We start from the raw sequence: 19,240 nt of genomic DNA on the forward strand, positions 1-19,240 counted from the left end.
ATTATAAAATGTTAAAAAACAGTCGCTTTTTTAATTTTTGACAGAACTTTGTAAAACAGAATTATGAAAAGCAGAATTTGAAAAAGCAGAATTTTGAAAAACAGAATTTTAAAAACTAGAATTTTGAAAGCAGGATTTTGAAAAGCAGAATTTTGACAAAAGAATTTTGACCCCTGCAGAATTTTGACCCCAAACCCTATAAAAGCTTTTTAATTGATTCTTGAAATTTTTTTGATCGGTTTTTTTTTTTTAAAGGAACCTTTTAAACAAATTGTTTGAGGAAGGATCGGGGCCTGTGAGAAAAACACCCAAGATCGAGTTTGATCTAAAGCAAGTTTTTTCTGTGTCAGATTTTTCTGCGGCCAGATTTACAATCCACTAGTTAAGAAATTCTCTCGAAATTGTTTTAAAAACGATAGGTTCCAAGTTTTAGTTAAATTAACTAACATTTTCGCTTAAGCCCTTGTTTGGAAAAATAAAAAATTCTTAAACTCCAATTCATTGTTTAACGAACTGATTTTTTTCATTTCAATTTATTTTTATACCTATTTTACATATTTCTTGGACCACCACCAACAGTTTTGAAAAAACACCAAAAATAATTAAATACCATTAGCATAGTTAAAAAAAAAGAAGCTTTTATAATGGTTCTAATGATTTTGGTTGCTGCTTTGTAATTTGGTTGAAATTGGTGAGAAGAAATCTTCAATCACTCTGGTGTGCTGCCGTCTTTTAATACCACTTCTATTTCTACAATTGCAGAAGTTATATCTGAAAAAAAAACTGTTTATGACGAAGACGAAGTCTGGTTGGTGTGAAGAAAATCATTTATTCCTAAATGTAGCTTAATGCCAAATATAAACATTTAATACATCTGTATTAAAGCAATCATGCACATTCCGTATTTCTTAATTATCGTAAAAGATAGTAAGCCGTCAAAAGGTCTTAAAAGTTATTTTCGGTGCAAAATTAAATTTTCATTTAGATAACCTATTTTCAAAGTTAGTATATTACTGGGATTCATGTTGCTTAATAAAAACGATAACTTGATCAAAACGCATTATAAAACCCATTCAAAATTTAAGTGTTATTCAAACAAAAATTTAAACTTTATCCAACACTTTTAGGACAAGTATTTCCTGGAATTGTTAGTATTGTTTTTGTTATTAAACACAATTTTTATCAAGGACATTTCATTTCACTTTTTATATTTTAACTTATCTAAAAACAATTGCAATTTTTTTCTTGTTATAAAAGGCAAATTTATTTTCTTAAAATTATTTAATTTATTCAACTAAAACCACAAAAAGTGAGATTAAAACTGTAAATTTTAAAATAAAAATACATATATTCATATATAAAAAACTATCATTGAGCTTTTGTTACTTAAAAAAGGTGTTAAACTGGGAACAATGTGAAAAAGTTAAAAAAAAAAATTGTGAACAAACCACTTTGAAAGGGCTAAAATATATTAAGACAACCGATAGCACAGCAGGAAAACGTGTTGAAAAGAAAACCTAAAATACTACTAATTCTTGTTGCAATATGCAAGTACATTTTGAAAGTCCTGTAAGTATAGTAAATTAAATTCGTCATTACAACTTTACATTTTAATCAAACGCACAAAGATCTCACTCCAACTCATATAAATGACTCGTATTTCAAATAAAAACAAACAAAGAGTTGTAATTAATTTATCTATAGCGTGCATCAAAACTCTTATGAACAAATAAATTCGTAATGTATTTTAAAATATTACAATGTCAGTTTTACCAAAGGTGTGTTTTGTATAGAATATTTTTTTAAACAAAATATATACATACCTTGTCCAATTGAAAAATTAAAACTAAATAAAGTTATTTGAAATAAGATTGCAACAACTGTTAAGCTCATTCGTCGAGACATTTTTGACAGTGCTTTAAAGTGTAAAATCAGCTTCAGGTCATAGTCGTTAATATTTGCCAACTTTGATAAATTTTAAATTTTAATTTGATACAATAATCATAACAAATTTAACATTGAAATTAGTTCTAAGTCAACTGTCTAAACTGGGAAAACCCCCATTGAATAAATTGAAAGTGTTGAATAACTTTTTTCGTGATTTAATTGATAGTTTTTATTTGAATGTTTATTTGACATTACGCAGCATTCAAAACAAATTTAATTTGTTTTGTATTTCGAAAAATTATCGTGAGAAAAAAAATCTATTAAACATGACTTTCCTGTGGAATTTTTTGTTGTTAATTCACCCGAATTGAAACGAAGAAAAAAAAATAATTGATTTCCTAAGTACTCTGTCTGAGTCTCTTTCCTATTTTTAAAAAGTTAAATACCTATGTAATTCTTGTTAAGATTCATTTAAATGGCTTAATTAATTAATTAATTAAAAAAGTAAGTGTATTTTGAAATGTTTACATATAAAACAAAAAACTAAGTGATTACAAACTCAAAATGTTTGATGTTTTTAACTTCAGTTGTTTAAAGTAAATGTTGGTCACGGTGGCGTATGCGTAACATTTTTTACTTGCAATAGGCTAGGATATTATTTTTTATGTTTCCTTAGATGGGAAATCGAATTTTTTTAGAATCCAAGCTAACGATAGGTGCTTGTGATATGACGAAAATGAAAAATATTTTCTTTTCTGAAAAACGGCTGTAACGATCTTGTTTTTAACAATACTTACTAATTACTCAGACAAGAAACTAATTCTAATTGCATTATTTGTAAATAGTAATTTTAATTTTTGAAAAAAAAAGTACTGGACGAAGAGATGATTTTGAAGGAGTTTGTATGGGGACAGTAAATTCTATTTTATGAAAATATGAGTATGTATCATATATGAATCCAATGTGCTTCATGGGACGTAGAGTCGATGAGATGAGAATAATGGTGGACGTATAAGGTGTTATAACAAGGTTCTATAGGGACAGTTCAGTTAAGTTGTTTTTCTGACTTTTTTGTAATCCATTTAACCGAGTTTAACAAAATTTTTGCATAAAAACACTTATCCCCAATTTATTCACTCTCCATTAATTTTAAAGCTCTTATTAAAAAATTAAAAAAAAAAACTGTCAAAAGAAAATTTTAAAATTTCCTCTTTTTAATAGTGACTTTAAATTTAATTGAGAATGAGTCAATAGGGATATAAGTAACATTAATTTAAAAATTAAGAAAAATTATCAAATACATCAATTTCGGATTTAAAAAAAAAAATTATTTATTTATTTTTTTTTTTTTTAATAAGTTTTTCCAAAACCAATCAGTGAATTTTCTTAAACACTTCTTTAAGGATCAAACACTTCTTTAAGGCGACATTCCATTTTTACTTGCGATATAGGTACTATATGTATATCAAGTTATGCATTCGTACAAAAAAAAAGTAGAGATAACATTTTTCCATGACATTACGATGATAGAGAAGGCCAAAAAAGTGGGCCCCAGTCCGTATGTCTGTCCGTCTGTCAGTCTTTCAGTCTGTCTGAGATGGACCGATTGATGTCAAACCTGGTATGTGGCATTATTTGGCGACTCTCCAGAGGGGTTTTTGGAATTAATTTTTTTGAACCAAAAATAACAGTACTTGTCATATACCGATTTTAGTTAAGTTGAAATTCCTCGAAAACGGCTCCAACGATTTTGTTTAAAAAATTCATATGTAAGTTTTAAGACAAGGCATATCTTTCAATAAAAAAATTTGATTTTGAAAATCATTATTAACGGTACCTGCCATAGAACCGTTTTTTTTTTTTTTTAATCCGATTTACTCCGAAACTTATCATTCGATTTCAACGAAACTTTTTGTAAAAAAGCATATATACAATTTCGATATAAGCCAAAAATAAAATTTAAAATTTTGTATCAAATTAAAAATATTGAACATTTTCGAAAACGGGACATTGAGTTTTTTTGAAATTTAGTTTTCAGATGTTGATTAGTGATTTCTACAAAATGGCATACCAATTTTATTTTAAAATTTTGTTTACAAAGAATTATTTATAAAAAATTAGTTTTTTTAAAAAACGGCTCTAACGATTTTGAAAATTATTTTTCTAAATATGCACCTTAATATATCAAACAAAACTGCATACCCAAATTTCTATATAAAAAGTCTTAAAAATTTAAGAAACTTGAACTCTAAGAGCAAGTTCGTGCGACCCAGTCGTGCATTTTATTTTATCAGTTTTCGAACAAATTTAGGCACCTACATTTTTTTTTACAAAAAAAAGTAGGAATAATATAAAAACACCCACAAGTGTTTAACTTTGTTTAAAGAAAATTAATATATTATATTAATAATAATCAATTATATATAGTCGCAGAACGTCCAAGATCCACAAAAACTTGCTCATTCGCCTTAGACTTAGATCAATATTTATACATATCGTCGGCGTAAATCAAAATTGTTCTAAATTCACTTTTGACGGAAAATGAGATAATGATGCAGTTTTACTAATTTGAGGGTGCTCTTTCCGAATTTGAAACCCGTTTTATGTCAAAAAAAATTCATTCTGCAGATAATATAATTTAATGGGACATAGAACAATAAAAACAGGGAAGTAGCCTTTTGAAAATGAGCCCGAGTATTCTTGATTGTTCTAAGCCCCATCATATTTTGTTCTAAGTTCACTTTTTATTGTTCTATGTCCAATTTTGGGTTTTTAGTTTTAAAAAATATTTAAAAATATTTAAAAATATTATGCACCTAAATGAGGTAAACATGTAAAAAACATAACTTGAATGGCGAACGAGCAGAAAATTGTCGTTTTAAACCAATTTGAAACTTAAAAATCGTGCCCTGTAAAATTAGCTTTTTGTGACTTAGAAAAATTTTGCTTTACGCCAACGATATGTATGTATAACATGTACATATATTAGGGTGTGTCACTTTTGTATGGCCGAAAAAAAGTACTCTAGTTTTGCTATGTAATAGTGGTTTAGGTTTAATAATATGTAAGAAAAATTTATAATATCGTTTGTCTTTGGCTCGCTCAAATCTTCTGATAAAAGTTATTTTTTTACCGATATCTCTGACTTCTGATTGTGTAAATGTTTTTTATCTAGGTATATTTACTACATAAATTTAATTTATGTATCTATACAAATAAAAAAGATATTAATAAAAAACTGTTGAAAACCGTCAAAAAACGTTGGAAAAAAATTTTTCCCGTTTTTCACTCAGATATCATTTTAAAAATCTAACTTTTTGCACGTTTATGCACATTTAAATACCTAATAGTCCTGTAAGTTTGATTTTTTGAATACTTTGAAAAATTCTTAAAAAACGCTAAAAAAAAGATGTTTTTTTTTCAGAAAATCATAACATTTCGAAATCTAGCGACTTAGAAAAAAATACCTATGAGATAGCTACCTAATTTTTTTTATTAACTTATCATTGGAATAAGCCATGTTTTCGAAAAAAAAAATTCTCCTACCCATAATACTACTTTTTCAATGGTCTTTTTGATATTTGTTTATAACTTCAAAAGTGTGTTTTCAAAAATCATCTGTTTTTCAGTTTTTGACTTTAAATTGATAACGTTAAATTAAAAAAAAAAAGAAGTTGGTTTGAATTTTTTTTTAATTTTCAGCTTGCAGATTAATTTTTTTAAAACTAGTTGATGAAATAACTTGATTTAAAACATAAAATACAGAAGGAATTTTTGGGTTTACAGAGAATTTTACTCTACTTTTCGACTCTTTAACATTTTCACATTTCCCGCAAAATGCAATTAAATATGTAAATAAAAAAATTACGCAAACGAAAAACTATAATGACTTCTTGTTATAAAGAATGTATCCTTCTTGTTTCATGAGTAGGTCTTCCTATTAGAACAATCTAAAGAATCAATTAATTGAATCCATACAAGGAATTTTAGTCCTTGTTATTTTCCTATATAAATGCAAATATGAGCTGAGAACATTCATCAGTTTCATCAGTCTTTAAGTCTCATCAGGATGTCTTCTATTCGTTCAGTTCTAATCTCAGCAGTTATTCTTGTTGTCATTGCCATGTGCAATTGCCAGGTTAAAAAGTTTCAATATAATATTTTTTTTTTTTCTAACTTTTCATAATAATTTTATTTCAGCTGACATTTTCACCAGGCTGGGGTAAACGCTCATCTTCAGCTGGTATTTTTGAACCACATCCTGGCAATTGTCACAATGCCAACGAAATGTTAATGGACATTTTCAAATTTGTTCAGGTAAAATATTAATATCAAACAAAAATATCGTCGCTATGCTGCCAAAACGCACTAAGGCCCAATTTATTCACTCTCCATTATTTTTAAAGGCTCCATTAAAAATTATAAAACTGTCAAATCGCATACAAATTTTAAAATTTCCCTTTTTAATGGCGACTTTAAATTTAATGGAGTGTGAATAAATTGGACCTAAGTCAAAAAACATACTCAATTAAAATTGTTTTCTTTTTTCAGAATGAAGCTCAAATGTATTTGGATTGTAATCAACAAAAGTAAAGGAATATCAATCAATCTTTTCTCTCTCTCAAAATGAATCCTGGGATTGGCCTTAAAATGAATATGTTACAATATAATTTCTTCTTCTTCTCCAATTAATGATGTCGCATAGGTTCCGTACCTTGGGTAAAAGTCATATTTTACCATTATTTGTTTTTGTAAGCCAAATTTTGTTTCGGTTCTTAAATATATGATAAATATGATACAGTTATAATATCTACCTATGTATACACAAATAAACTTATATGAATAAATTTGTTGACTTTCAATACCTATAACTTTTAGAAGGATTTTCTTTTCAACATCAAACGAGGAGTGACTTTTAAAAAGGGGATAAAATCACTTTATTCAAACTCAGTTCTGTTCTCCACATTCCAACGCTTAATTATTTAACCAGTCCAGTCCATGTTTACTGAAAACAGCAAATTGATCGCACTGTAAAAAACACTGAAAACTGAAAATCGTATGAAAAATCCCAATTTTGGTTTTAGTTTTTTCGATTTTCATAAAAATGACATAAAGTGTTTTTATCCCCTTTTGAAAAGTCACTCCTCAAATATATCCTCCTGGAATCACCAAAGATACTTCTTTCTATTCTATATTTTGTCTTCACAAGAAACCATATTTTACTCAACAAACTAAAAGCTTCGTATAAGTTTAGAATATAATGTAGTTCGTTTTTGAGGAAAGCGAAAGTGACACCTAAATAGATGTTACCTACAAACCATAGCAAAAAGGTGATCGTCACTCTGATAATCACCTTACGTGGAGCAAAAGTATTTATTGTGATGATCAGCAATCACCTTAGCCGATTCCACCAGTATATATTCAGGTCTATTGTGAGTTTGACTTGGAAATTTTTCCACTCGAACAGTGCTGGATTAACCATGTCATGGGCCTCTAGGCAAAATAATTCTTGAGCCCTTTTCCGATGCTTTTTCAATATCATAAGCTATTTTTAAGTTAGGTTAGAAATTTGTGCAGGTAACTTACTAGAGACTAATCGGATATAATCTGGTGTCCTATCATGTCATTTTATAAATGTAAACTAAAAGTTTTGAAATAACTATAATAAGAATTGTAGTGATATCTCAACAAAAAAATTTAAGCAACTTGATGGTTCACAGATAATTTTTATTAACGATAAGTTATTAGAAAATATATTAGATTCAAAAGGTATAAGTAGGTATACCTATCCCGACTTTTCACGAGTCGATTTTAACCACATGATATGTCTCACGGCTTAAGTCGACTAGGACTCTAGTATGGGGATTGTCACTTTAGTCGCGTGTGGCTTACGTTCACACGACTCGACTGACGCCAAAAAGCTTCGCCGCACGGCGAAAATCGACTCGTTATAAGTCGGCATTACGGTTTCATTATAAAACTGGAAAGAGAAATCATACGAAAAAGTTTCAATTTTGATTTTATTATTATTATAGACAACTCAAATTACTCAAAACAGAGATCCGCAAAACAGGCATTCGTTTTGTTTCTTGTTCCTCTTCTTCTTTCTTTCTTTTGTGTGTGGCTGTGTCTGAACGATGGAACTGTTTAAATTAATTTTGGGGAACTAGTGGAACTAGTTCCGAGTGAGGAACTAGTTCCAGGAACTATTTGGCTCCGGAACTATCCATCACTAGTCTGAAACGCGTCTGAAACGCGTCTGAAACGCGTCCGAAACGAGTCTGGACGCGTTTCAGACACGTTTTGGACGCGTTTCAGACACGTTTTGGACGCGTTTTGGGCGCGTTTCAGATGCGTTTTGGGCGCGTTTCAGACGCGTTTTGGGCGCATTTCAGACGCGTTTTGGACGCGTTTCAGATGCGTTTTGGAAGCGTTTCAGATGCGTTTTGGACACGTTTCAGACGCGTTTTGGACGCGTTTCAGACGCGTTTCAGACTAGTGATGGATAGTTCCGCGCGTACAAAACGCGTCTGAAACGCGCCCAAAACGTGTCTGAAACGCGCCCAAAACGCGTCTGAAACGCGTATGAAACGCGTCTGAAACGCATCTGAAACGCGTCTGAAACGCGTCTGAAACGCGTCCAAAACGCATCTGAAACGCGTCCGAAACGCGTCTGAAACGCGTCCGAAACGCGTCTGAAACGCGTCCAAAACGCGTCTGAAACGCATCCGAAACGCGTCCAAAACGCGCCTGAAACGCGTCCGAAACGCGTCTGAAACGCATCTTAAACGCGTCTGAAACGCATCTGAAACGCGCCCAAAACGCGTGTGAATCGCGTCCAAAACGCGTCTGAAACGCGTCCGAAACGCGTCCAAAACGCGTCTGAAACGCATTCAAAACGCGTCCAAAACGTCTGAAACGCGTCCGAAACGCATCTGAAACGCGTCCGAAACGCATCTTAAACGCATCTTAAACGCGTCTGAAACGCATCTGAAACGCGCCCAAAACGCGTCTAAAACGCGTCCGAAACGCGTCCAAAACGCGTCTGAAACGCGTCCGAAACGCATCTTAAACGCATCTTAAACGCGTCTGAAACGCATCTGAAACGCGCCCAAAACGCGTCCAAAACGCGTCCGAAACGCATCTTAAACGCATCTTAAACGCGTCTGAAACGCATCTGAAACGCGTCCGAAACGCGTCCAAAACGCGTCCAAAACGCTTCTGAAACGCACCCAAAACTCGCCCAAAACGCGTGTGAAACGCGTCCAAAACGCGTCCGAAACGCATCCAAAACGCGTCCAAAACGCGTCTGAAACGCGTCTGAAACGCGTCTAAAACGCGTCCAAAACGCGTGTGAATCGCTTCCAAAACGCGTCTGAAACGCGTCTGAAACGCATCCGAAACGCGTCCAAAACGCGCCTGAAACGCGTCCGAAACGCGTCTGAAACGCATCTTAAACGCGTCCAAAACGCGTCTGAAACGCATCTGAAACGCGCCCAAAACGCGTCCAAAACGCGTGTGAATCGCGTCCAAAACGCGTCTGAAACGCGTCTGAAACGCATCTGAAACGCGCCCAAAACGTGTCTAAAACGCGTCTGAAACGCGTCCAAAACGCGTCTGAAACGCACCCAAAACTCGCCCAAAACGCGTGTGAAACGCGTCCAAAACGCGTCTGAAACGCGTCCGAAACGCGTCCAAAACGCGTCTGAAACGCGTCCGAAACGCGTCCAAAACGCTTCTGAAACGCATTCAAAACTTGTCCAAAACGCGTCTGAAACGCGTCCGAAACGCATCTGAAACGCGTCCAAAACGCGTCTGAAACGCGTCTGAAACGCGTCCAAAACGCGTCTGAAACGCCTCCAAAACGCGTCCGAAACGCGTCTGAAACGCGTCCAAAACGCGTCTGAAACGCATCCGAAACGCTTCCGAAACGCGTCTGAAACGCATCTTAAACGCGTCCAAAACGCGTCTGAAACGCCTCCAAAACGCGTCCGAAACGCGTCTGAAACGCGTCCAAAACGCGTCTGAAACGCATCTGAAACGCGTCCAAAATGCGTCTGAAACGCATCCGAAACGCATCCAAAACGCGTCTGAAACGCATTCAAAACGCGTCCAAAACGCGTCCGAAACGCGTCCAAAACTTGTCTGAAACGCGTCCAAAATGCGTCTGAAACGCATCCGAAACGCATCCAAAACGCGTCTGAAACGCATTCAAAACGCGTCCAAAACGCATCTTAAACGCGCCCAAAACGCGTGTGAATCGCGTCCAAAACGCGTCCGAAACGCGTCCAAAACGCGTCTGAAACGCGTCCGAAACGCGTCCAAAACGCGTCTGAAACGCATTCAAAACGCGTCTAAAACGCGTCTGAAACGCGTCCGAAACGCATCTGAAACCCGTCCGAAACGCGTCTGAAACGCATTCAAAACGCGCCCAAAACGCGCCTGAAACACGTCCGAAACGCATCTGAAACGCGTCTGAAACGCATCCGAAACGCGTCCAAAACGCGCCTGAAATGCGCCTGAAATGCGTCCGAAACGCGTCTGAAACGCATCTTAAACGCGCCCAAAACGCGTCCAAAACGCGTGTGAATCGCGTCCGAAACGCGTCTAAAATGCGTCTGAAACGCGTCCAAAACGCGTCTGAAACGCATCTGAAACGCGTCCAAAACGCGTCTGAAACGCGTCCAAAACGCGTCGGAAACGCGTCTAAAACGCGTCCAAAACGCGTCTGAAACGCGTCTGAAACACGTCTGAAACGCGTCCAAAACGCGGCTGAAACGCGTCCAAAACGAATCTGAAACGCGCCCAAAACGCATCTGAAACGCGTCCAAAACTCAACTGAAACGCGTCCAAAACGAGTCTGAAACGCGTCTGAAACGCGTCCAAATCGCGTCTGAAACGCGTCCAAAACGCGTATGAAACGCTGCTGAAACACGTCTTAAACGCGTCCAAAACGCATCTGAAACGCGCCCAAAACGCGCCCAAAACGCGTCCAAAACGCGTCTAAAACGCGTCCGAAACGCGTCTGAAACGCGTCCAAAACGCGTCTAAAACGCGTCCAAAACGCGTCTGAAACGCGTCCGAAACGCATCTGAAACGCGTCCGAAACGCGTCTGAAACGCGTTTTATTTTGTTCAAGAGCTTGGTGATCATGTCGATTTGTTTGAAGACAGAAAAAAATTTGATAGTCATGGGAGATGTAAACATTGATGTAAAAGATGATAGAAATAGCTCTGTTTGTAGATATCTCACAAATAAGGGATTATGCAACTGCAATACAAAAACCCTGATAGACCACATTTTGGTAAGAGTAAAAGATGCTAAATTAAAATCAGCTGTTTTGTTAGTGTGTATATCAGACCATTATGCAATATATAGCGGCATTGAAACAACATCATCTATAACTAATGTAAAAGAAGAAGAACATCAAATTCTCAGTCACGTTGTTCAACAAAAGATAGGTGAATTTAATTGGAATAACTGCACTGAAGTTAATGGACTTTATGAAAAATTATGCATGCAATGAACACGATAGTCACTTCGTCTACAGTAATAAAAAAGAAAAGAAGCACAGAACATAGCTGGATAAACACAGAATTAAAGAAAGGCTGCATAGAGCGTGATAGACTTTACAGACGATTTAAAAACAATAGGCTAAATGAAGACTATCAACGAGAGTTCAAAAAGTTTCGCAACGAACTTAATAAAAAAATTGCTAGGGCAAAAACAAGCTTCTATAAACAACAATTTCAATGTGCTAAAAACAACCCCAAAGAGACATGGAAGCTAGTCAACTCAATACTGGCAAAAAAGAAGACAAATCTAGATGAAACTTTAAAAAGAAACTTCGCTAGTGAAAGTAACCTTCGAACGCTAGCCAATAAATTCGCGGATACACTTTCAACTGAAGTCTTGAACACAGTTCACGATTGCGGTCATCAGACTTATATTGGTGCTGAAATGAGTACTCAACGCTCAATGTATATAGAACCTGTAACTGTCCAAGAAGTCAAAAATATCCTTAGTTCGCTAAAGGAAAGGAAAAATCTGCGGGAACAGATGAAATAAGGTCAAAAGATTTAAAACTTAACTCAGAGACTCTGGCTCCAGTCATTACAAAGTTTTTGAATATGAGCATAGATCAAGCATGGGTTCCTGAACTTCTTAAGACTTCGATTGTACGGCCAATACACAAAAACGGAAGCAAAAGTGACATATTAAATTACCGGCCCATTTCCATCTTATCAGCGGTCGACAAAGTTTTAGAAGAGGTAATGGCGAATAGGCTTTATGGCTATGTTGGAAAATACCAGATTCTTGAAAAAAATCAGTTCGGTTTCCAAAAAAATAAGAGCATAAATCGGTTGCTTGGAGATTTCTCTAATACACTATACTCCAGCCTTCACAAGAGCCATAATTCAATAGTTCTATTCATTGACTTCAAAAAGGCCTTTGATACGCTGAGTCATGTGCAAATAATAAAACAACTGGATAAAATAGGCGTGAGAGGTAATATTTTATCATGGTTCACGAACTATCTTCAGAATAGAAGCTTTGAGGTGAAAATTGGAAAAGAGGTTAGTGAAAGACAAATACAAACATATGGTGTCCCACAAGGATCAAAACTGGGCCCACTTCTTTTCATTATTTATGTCAATCAAATGCTGTCAGTTCTTAAACAAGCGACGGGTTATGCGTATGCGGATGACACAGCAATTATAGTGAGCCACAGGAGCGTAGAAGAAGCTGAACGATTGATGCAATTAGAATTCAATGCACTTACAACTTGGTGTCACGATCACGGTTTGAATATCAATTCAAAAAAAAATAAAGTGATGCATATTCGACCACCCCACATTTCAAAATTTAAAATTAAACCTAAAATGCACGAAATCAACTGTTTGCACAATACTCCGGGGCAACAGAATCTAAATAACGAGGATAACTGCTCCGTGTACATTGATAACGTATCAACATACAAATATCTTGGGGTAATAGTTGACTACAACTTTAAGTGGAACTATCACATCGAATCAGTGACAAAAAAGTTGCGAAAATCGGCGTATGCACTTTTTCATCTAAGCACAGTATGCACACCATCTCTACTTAAGCAATGCTACTTTGGATTGGTGGAATCATATTTAAGGTATGGAGTACTTGCATGGGGAAAAGCATCGCAAATGCAACCTTTGCAAAACATACACAAACGACTTCGAAAAATTGTCATTCGAGCTCATAATCGACAATACAATGATACCGAACACAGAATGGAAGTGAAGATGCTCAATATTTCTTCTTCCTTTTTCTCGGCGCTGTTATGATCTCGATGTCGAGGGGATCATAACCTTCCCACGTTACTGCTTCACACTAGTGATCCGCCTGTGGGGTTCGCCGGGTTGACCTCAGAAATCGGCGGCAAGCCTCCCGGTTTTGTATTGTTCCGTTTCTGAGGCCAATTGAATGCTGGTGTTTTTGCATTTGCTTGTACCAGGAGTTTTTAGGCCTACCTTTCTTTTTATTTCGTGTTGGAACGTTATATGATATTGCTTTTTTGACGGGGTTCTCAGGATCTCTCCTTTGAACATGGCAATACCAACTGAGTCGGTCGTGTTCAATTTTTTCGGAGATTGTATTTTTAACATGAAGGCTTCCTCGGATCTTCGTACTTCTAATTCTATCAAGCTCAATATTTCTCAAATCTATAATCTAGATATCTTGAAATTTTTTTACAATGATAGTGCTTATAGAATACCAACTCAGCAAGAAGTAAACACCAGAAGAAGTCAACAGCATTTTTAAGAAATACCGAGGTTCCGTAACGAGTATGGGCGCAGGAAGTTCGATGTAGCAGTACCCATGGACCTAAATGATCTCCCAAGAGAATTTCACAACCTACCGAAGAATGACCTGTTGAGAGAAGTTAAAAATCTGTATCTTGGTCCATAACTATACATAATTATGCATAGGTATTTATTCATATATTGGTATTTATTCATATAAAATTAAAAAAAAAAAAAAAAAAAAAAAAACCAAAAAAAAAAATATGCTATTTGTTTGAATTTTTTAATTGTTCAAATTGTTCAACACTATATGAATTTAAAAATATGTAAAGTCTTCTGCAGACAAGCCTTATAGGCTTTGCAGATACCAAATGTAAATTTATTGGAATAAATAAAAGGGAAAAAAAAAAAAAAAAAAAAAAGTCCGAAACGCGTCCAAAACGCTATTTGTTATATATATAAACAATATCTACCACACAAATTCTTCGGCACGCCACAAAAATTTATTTCCACCATCAAAATGCACAGCCTCAGCCTTGTGCATTTAGAAAAAAAAGTAATACAAAAATGATACAAAAACAACCACCAATTGATTTGGAAAATAAAGGTATGCTGATTATAAAATTGATAAATTATAAAGTTGTTGATTTTTCTGTCTTTTAGTGGCGATCAATTCCAGACATCATTGACTGAGTTTACAGCAGCTTCAGCCTTGAGCATTTAGAAAAAAAAAAAATCAAAACAAGATACAAAAACTACCACCAAAGTGCAGACTGCAGAAGCAGAGTATTTTTTTCTTTTTCATTTTTCTCAACTGGCCAGGCCACAGTCGCGTGCCCAATGATCTTTTTTTATGTATTTTGTTTTCAAAAAAAAAAAAACTATTTTGTGTTTTTCCAATAAAATATTAAATAATAGTTGTTTAAAAGAATTGTTTGTTTGTTTTGAAGATTTTTTTATTTTCAGATGAAATTAAAATATGGATTTTAGCAGTACGGATATAAACCCATGAAAGTGCTCCAAATAAGTACTTTAAAAGTACAAGTTTCAGTGCTTTTTCTGTAGGTAAAAAAGTACTGGAAAATGTACATCAGAACCACTTCCAGAAGTGCTTCGCTGATGCACTTTTGAAGTACATTTGTCTGTACTATTAATGGAGGGGAAATTTATTTCATCTTGCATGCAAGAAATAGATAGCTGCTTCACGTATTCTTATATACAGAAAGTATATGACTGAGTTCTTTCCCGAGCTCCTATCTTTTTTCAGTGGAAACGAAGTACTTCTTTTACGTACATATTTCACCGGTTTTTTCTGTAGTTCTGCGTTTGCTGGGAAAACACATCTGAAACGCGTCCTAAACGCGTTTGAAACGCATCCAAAACGCGTCCTAAACGCGTTTGAAACGCGTTCAAAACGCGTGTGGGTGGTTTAGTTTTTTTTTAATTGATAACACTGGTCAACAAGGTTTTTGCCACAAGAACCAAAATATACTTTCCTAGTAGTGTTGGATGTGTTGAACTCGAATCTGAAGTCAAAATTTTTTATTGGCATCCGTTTTTGAAATATTACCGTTAGAAAATGCCAAAAAACGTCCTTTTGGCTGTTTTCGAAGTTATGTTTTTATTTGGGGTAATTCATTATGAATAAATTTGTAACGGTGCCTATATTAACTTCTAACTTCTCTGCATGCACAATCTCAGATTTTTCTGACATATTATCTGATTGCAACATGAAGAGCTTTAATGGCACCATCTCGTTACTAAACTCTGGTTCGATGTCGTTGGAATAATATTCGAATAGAACAGTATTTGTCTTGGTATTTAAACGTGATATATTTTGAGCTGACAGTTCTGGGTTGATTTTCCATTTTTCCCTAATCAAAAATACCGAAAAAAAAAAACAGGAAAAAATCCCTCAATCTGGCATCGCTGGGTTGGGCCCTTCAGGATGGGATGGGAGTCATAATTCATTATAAACACATGTATATTAAGGGTACCCAAAACCATAAACAAAAAATACCAAGACTGGAAAATTTCGTACGTCTTTCCCCCCAAAACCCTTTTGGGACAGTGCTGTCTGTGAATATATGTGAAAGCCACCACGTTGATAAATGACGTTAACACGCACACATTTATAGATTCACGACATTCACCACACATCGGACACGAACACAACGATAGGTTCACGACATTCACCACACCGCGCAGCTTGTAGGCAAACGTCAGTTGACCGCCGAGTTTCCAGTCTTGGTATTTTTTGTTTATGCCCAAAACCCCTTTAGTGCGCGCTCATTATAAAAAAAAAAAAAAAAAAAATAGATCAGTGGTAGAAGTAGAAGATCATGTGGTAATTATAGATCAACTCTTGAGTAAACTACCACCTCCAATGGAACGGGGCTAATCATAAACAAAAAATACCAAGACTGGAAACTCGGCGGTCAACTGACGTTTGCCTACAAGCTGCGCGGTGTGGTGAATGTCGTGAACCTATCGTTGTGTTCGTGTCCGATGTGTGGTGAATGTCGTGAATCTATAAATGTGTGCGTGTTAACGTCATTTACCAACGTGGTGGCTTTCACATATATTCACAGACAACACTGTACACAAAAGGGTTTTGGGGGGAAAGACGTACGAAATTTTCCAGTCTTGGTATTTTTTGTTTATGGGGCTAATGTTTAATGATTTGCAAACGTTTTTTTATTCTTCTTTTTTCTTATTTTTACAAATACAAATGTAATGCTGTTTTTTATTGAAGGTACAACTCCAAGAAATTTTGTTTGTTCGTAGTCGGGGCGAGGGGCCCCTAGCTGAAGTGGGGCCCCTAGGCAGCTGCCTAGTTTGCCTTGAGGCTAATCCGGCACTGCACTCGAAATATTTTTGTTCGCCCGGAATATTAAAAGTAATTGCGATTTTCACCCTGAGGGAATTGACATTCTCCGCTAACATGATTTTTTGTTCTTCACTTTAATTAAATGGATAAAAGAACTGTTAATTTTTCGCATTTTTAAAATACGGACTGTGTTCCGATCGGGAACAACTTTTCGACCAAGGAAAAAGTGAAATTCGATTTTTCCGGGCGGAATCATGTTCACGTGAAACTGACAATAGGGCTGATTTATTGTTATTTTTTTTTTTCATTTTTTTTATCAAACTATTTGTATATTTAAGTACGTACGTAAAAGTTGGTCACGGTGGTGTATGCGTTAAATATAGAAAAACTCTGTTAATACAAAAATGCCCTAGCTTAAAAAATTCCACGCCTTCAAAAAATTGTACTATAAAACTGCCAACCATTAAGAATTAAGTAACTAATGTCGTGTTAACTTAATTTACCGTAATTGTATTTTCGGTTCATTGAAGCAATTGAGCTATGCGAATTCTCAAAATTAAGTTGATTTTTGGCACAACGTCATTTATCAAAACAATAGTAATCATGCAAAAACGCATATTTATATGATTTGAAAAAAGAAGAAAGAGCAAGAAAAACTGAAATTAACACAAATTCAAACAAATAAATTTTGTAAAAATGTAGAGATTAATTTTTATTTTATTATTCGCTTTAAAAAAAAAATATTACATAAAAATACATATTATTAGGTTTATTTATAATAAAATTAAACTTATAAATAGATGTTTTTTTTTTTTATTTATTCAAAAGACAATTTCAATTTGGCAACATCAATAAAATTGTGTAAATTCTTTTTAGTTTTATATTTTATTTTGTATATTTTATAAAATAATCATTTTATTTTGTTTTTAAATGACAAAACATCAATAGATATTATTTATATGTTTTTGTTGTTCTTATAATAAGCAATCAAAAATATTAATATTGTAAATATTTTTTTTTATTTATATTGCATCATTTTGACTTTGATTAAAATTATCATTATACAAAAAATATTTCTTTTTAGTTTGAACACTTTTTAAAAGCACCGCCAAACATATAGAAAAAATATATAAAAATATAAAAAAAAAAAACAATAACAACGCTAAAGTACCTTAATGAAAATAAAATATTTTATTTTCTTCTTCTTTTTTTGTGCGAAGCATTAATATTGAATAAAAACTTTAACAAAAAAGGCATATGTTTTTGATTTAGAAAAATTTAATTTATATAAAAAAAACTTAAGATTTATCATTATTTATTTTTTTTTTATTTATTTTTTTAATTCTAGGCACTAAAATTGTAAATAATGTTTTGGTGTTAAATATTTATTAAATTGTTTGTTTTGTTGTATATTGTGTTTTTTTTTTATTATTATTTATTTTTTTTTCAAAAATTGATGTTTCTGTTACGAAAATTAAATCGATGGGTTAGAATATATATATATATTTTTTTATTTCTAAATTTAGAATAAATAGTTTTTTTTATAATTAAGCTTTAAGCTTTTATTAATTTAAATTTTTACTTTAACATTCGTTTTTGTGCAATGTTAGTTGATTTTAATATTTTTCATTTTATGTTAGTCTCGTTATTATTATTTTTTTTTTTTTTTTTGATTATTTTGTATATTTGTTTTAATATTTTTTTTATTTTCCTTATAACCTTTCAATAATTAAATGTATGTTATAAAGAAAATTGTGTAGCTATAAATTTTTGTCCGTTTAAAAGTTTCATTAACTAAGAAACTGTGATGTATCATGAATGTTGGCAGTAAAAAGATTTTTATAAAACTTTTCTTATGCAAACGTAAAAAAGTATTCGGACATGCACAAGCACATGACTAAAAAAAAAAATACAAAGGAGTCGACAAAATTAAATGCGAAACTTAAAGATAGCGGATTGGTATTAGCTTTGAATACATAAGATGGTCAAAAATGTCAAATACTTTCGCGGTTATTATGCGGAGCAAAACTGCAACTACTATTTGAAAAGTATAAAGACAAAAAAGAGGGTGTTGTAAAAATGTTGATTGTGAGTACAAGACGTCTATGGAAAATCCAGAAGCCATGAAATACTTTTTATGGCCTAAAAAAACTCAAATGTAGTTTGCTGTGAAGCCTAGTAATACAGTCAAATAAGGAGAAAAAAGGGGTAAATCTCGGAATGAATGTTAGTAGAAATTTTTTTTGCTCAATATCTTCCTTTTGCCCATTCTATAACATATCTCAAAAGTCTAGAAAAATCTCATGTCCGCTTGTCGCGATTTCAAGGTCAAATCGCGAAATGGAGATTTTCAAAATTAGCAAAAATAGGCTATGGTATTATATACACATATGATACATGATTTCAAGGTATTTTTTAATGCTGATTCCAAAAAATCTAAAATCAAGACAATCTGACGTCTCTGGAAAAAGTTATACCTGTTTTTCATCTGTCAACTCATATTATTATAACAGTTGCAAACTTACTGCCGAAAAACCCTTAAAAGTTATGGTAGGTGAACCAAATTTTGCATGGAGATTTTAGAATCCATCATTATTAAAAATCAAAACAATCCATTACAAAAAATATATATACCTACGAAATAATGGTTTTTTTTAATGGAGGGGCAAATTTTAGGATATGAACTAAAGAAGATTCTTGTTCATCTTAGGAATAAGTGCTAATAGGCTAATTTTTTCATTTT

At 33.7% G+C, this 19,240-nt stretch overlaps 1 protein-coding gene across 1 annotated transcript; it reads left to right on the forward strand.

The window, feature by feature from the left end:
- The first annotated feature begins 5,612 nt into the window (after nt 1-5,612).
- On the forward strand, nt 5,613-6,748 carry LOC129912481 (adipokinetic hormone). Its single transcript, XM_055990743.1, has 4 exons — nt 5,613-5,738; nt 5,819-6,025; nt 6,088-6,204; nt 6,439-6,748. Exons 2-4 carry the CDS (start codon nt 5,957-5,959, stop codon nt 6,478-6,480), a joined length of 228 nt encoding a protein of 75 aa, XP_055846718.1. The 5' UTR covers nt 5,613-5,738; nt 5,819-5,956; the 3' UTR covers nt 6,481-6,748.
- Nucleotides 6,749-19,240: the final 12,492 nt, after the last annotated feature.

This window comes from Episyrphus balteatus, chromosome 2 (assembly GCF_945859705.1).
Source record: "Episyrphus balteatus chromosome 2, idEpiBalt1.1, whole genome shotgun sequence".
Lineage (NCBI taxonomy): Eukaryota > Metazoa > Arthropoda > Insecta > Diptera > Syrphidae > Episyrphus > Episyrphus balteatus.

What these genes read in the sequence shown, in the direction of transcription:
- LOC129912481 (XM_055990743.1), top strand. Translation starts at nt 5,957, where the DNA reads ATGTCTTCTATTCGTTCAGTTCTAATCTCAGCAGTTATTCTTGTTGTC. An exon ending in TTGCCATGTGCAATTGCCAG is followed by an intron (nt 6,026 to 6,087) that starts GTTAAAAAGTTT and finishes ATTTTATTTCAG; the next exon opens with CTGACATTTTCACCAGGCTG. An exon ending in ACATTTTCAAATTTGTTCAG is followed by an intron (nt 6,205 to 6,438) that starts GTAAAATATTAA and finishes TTCTTTTTTCAG; the next exon opens with AATGAAGCTCAAATGTATTT.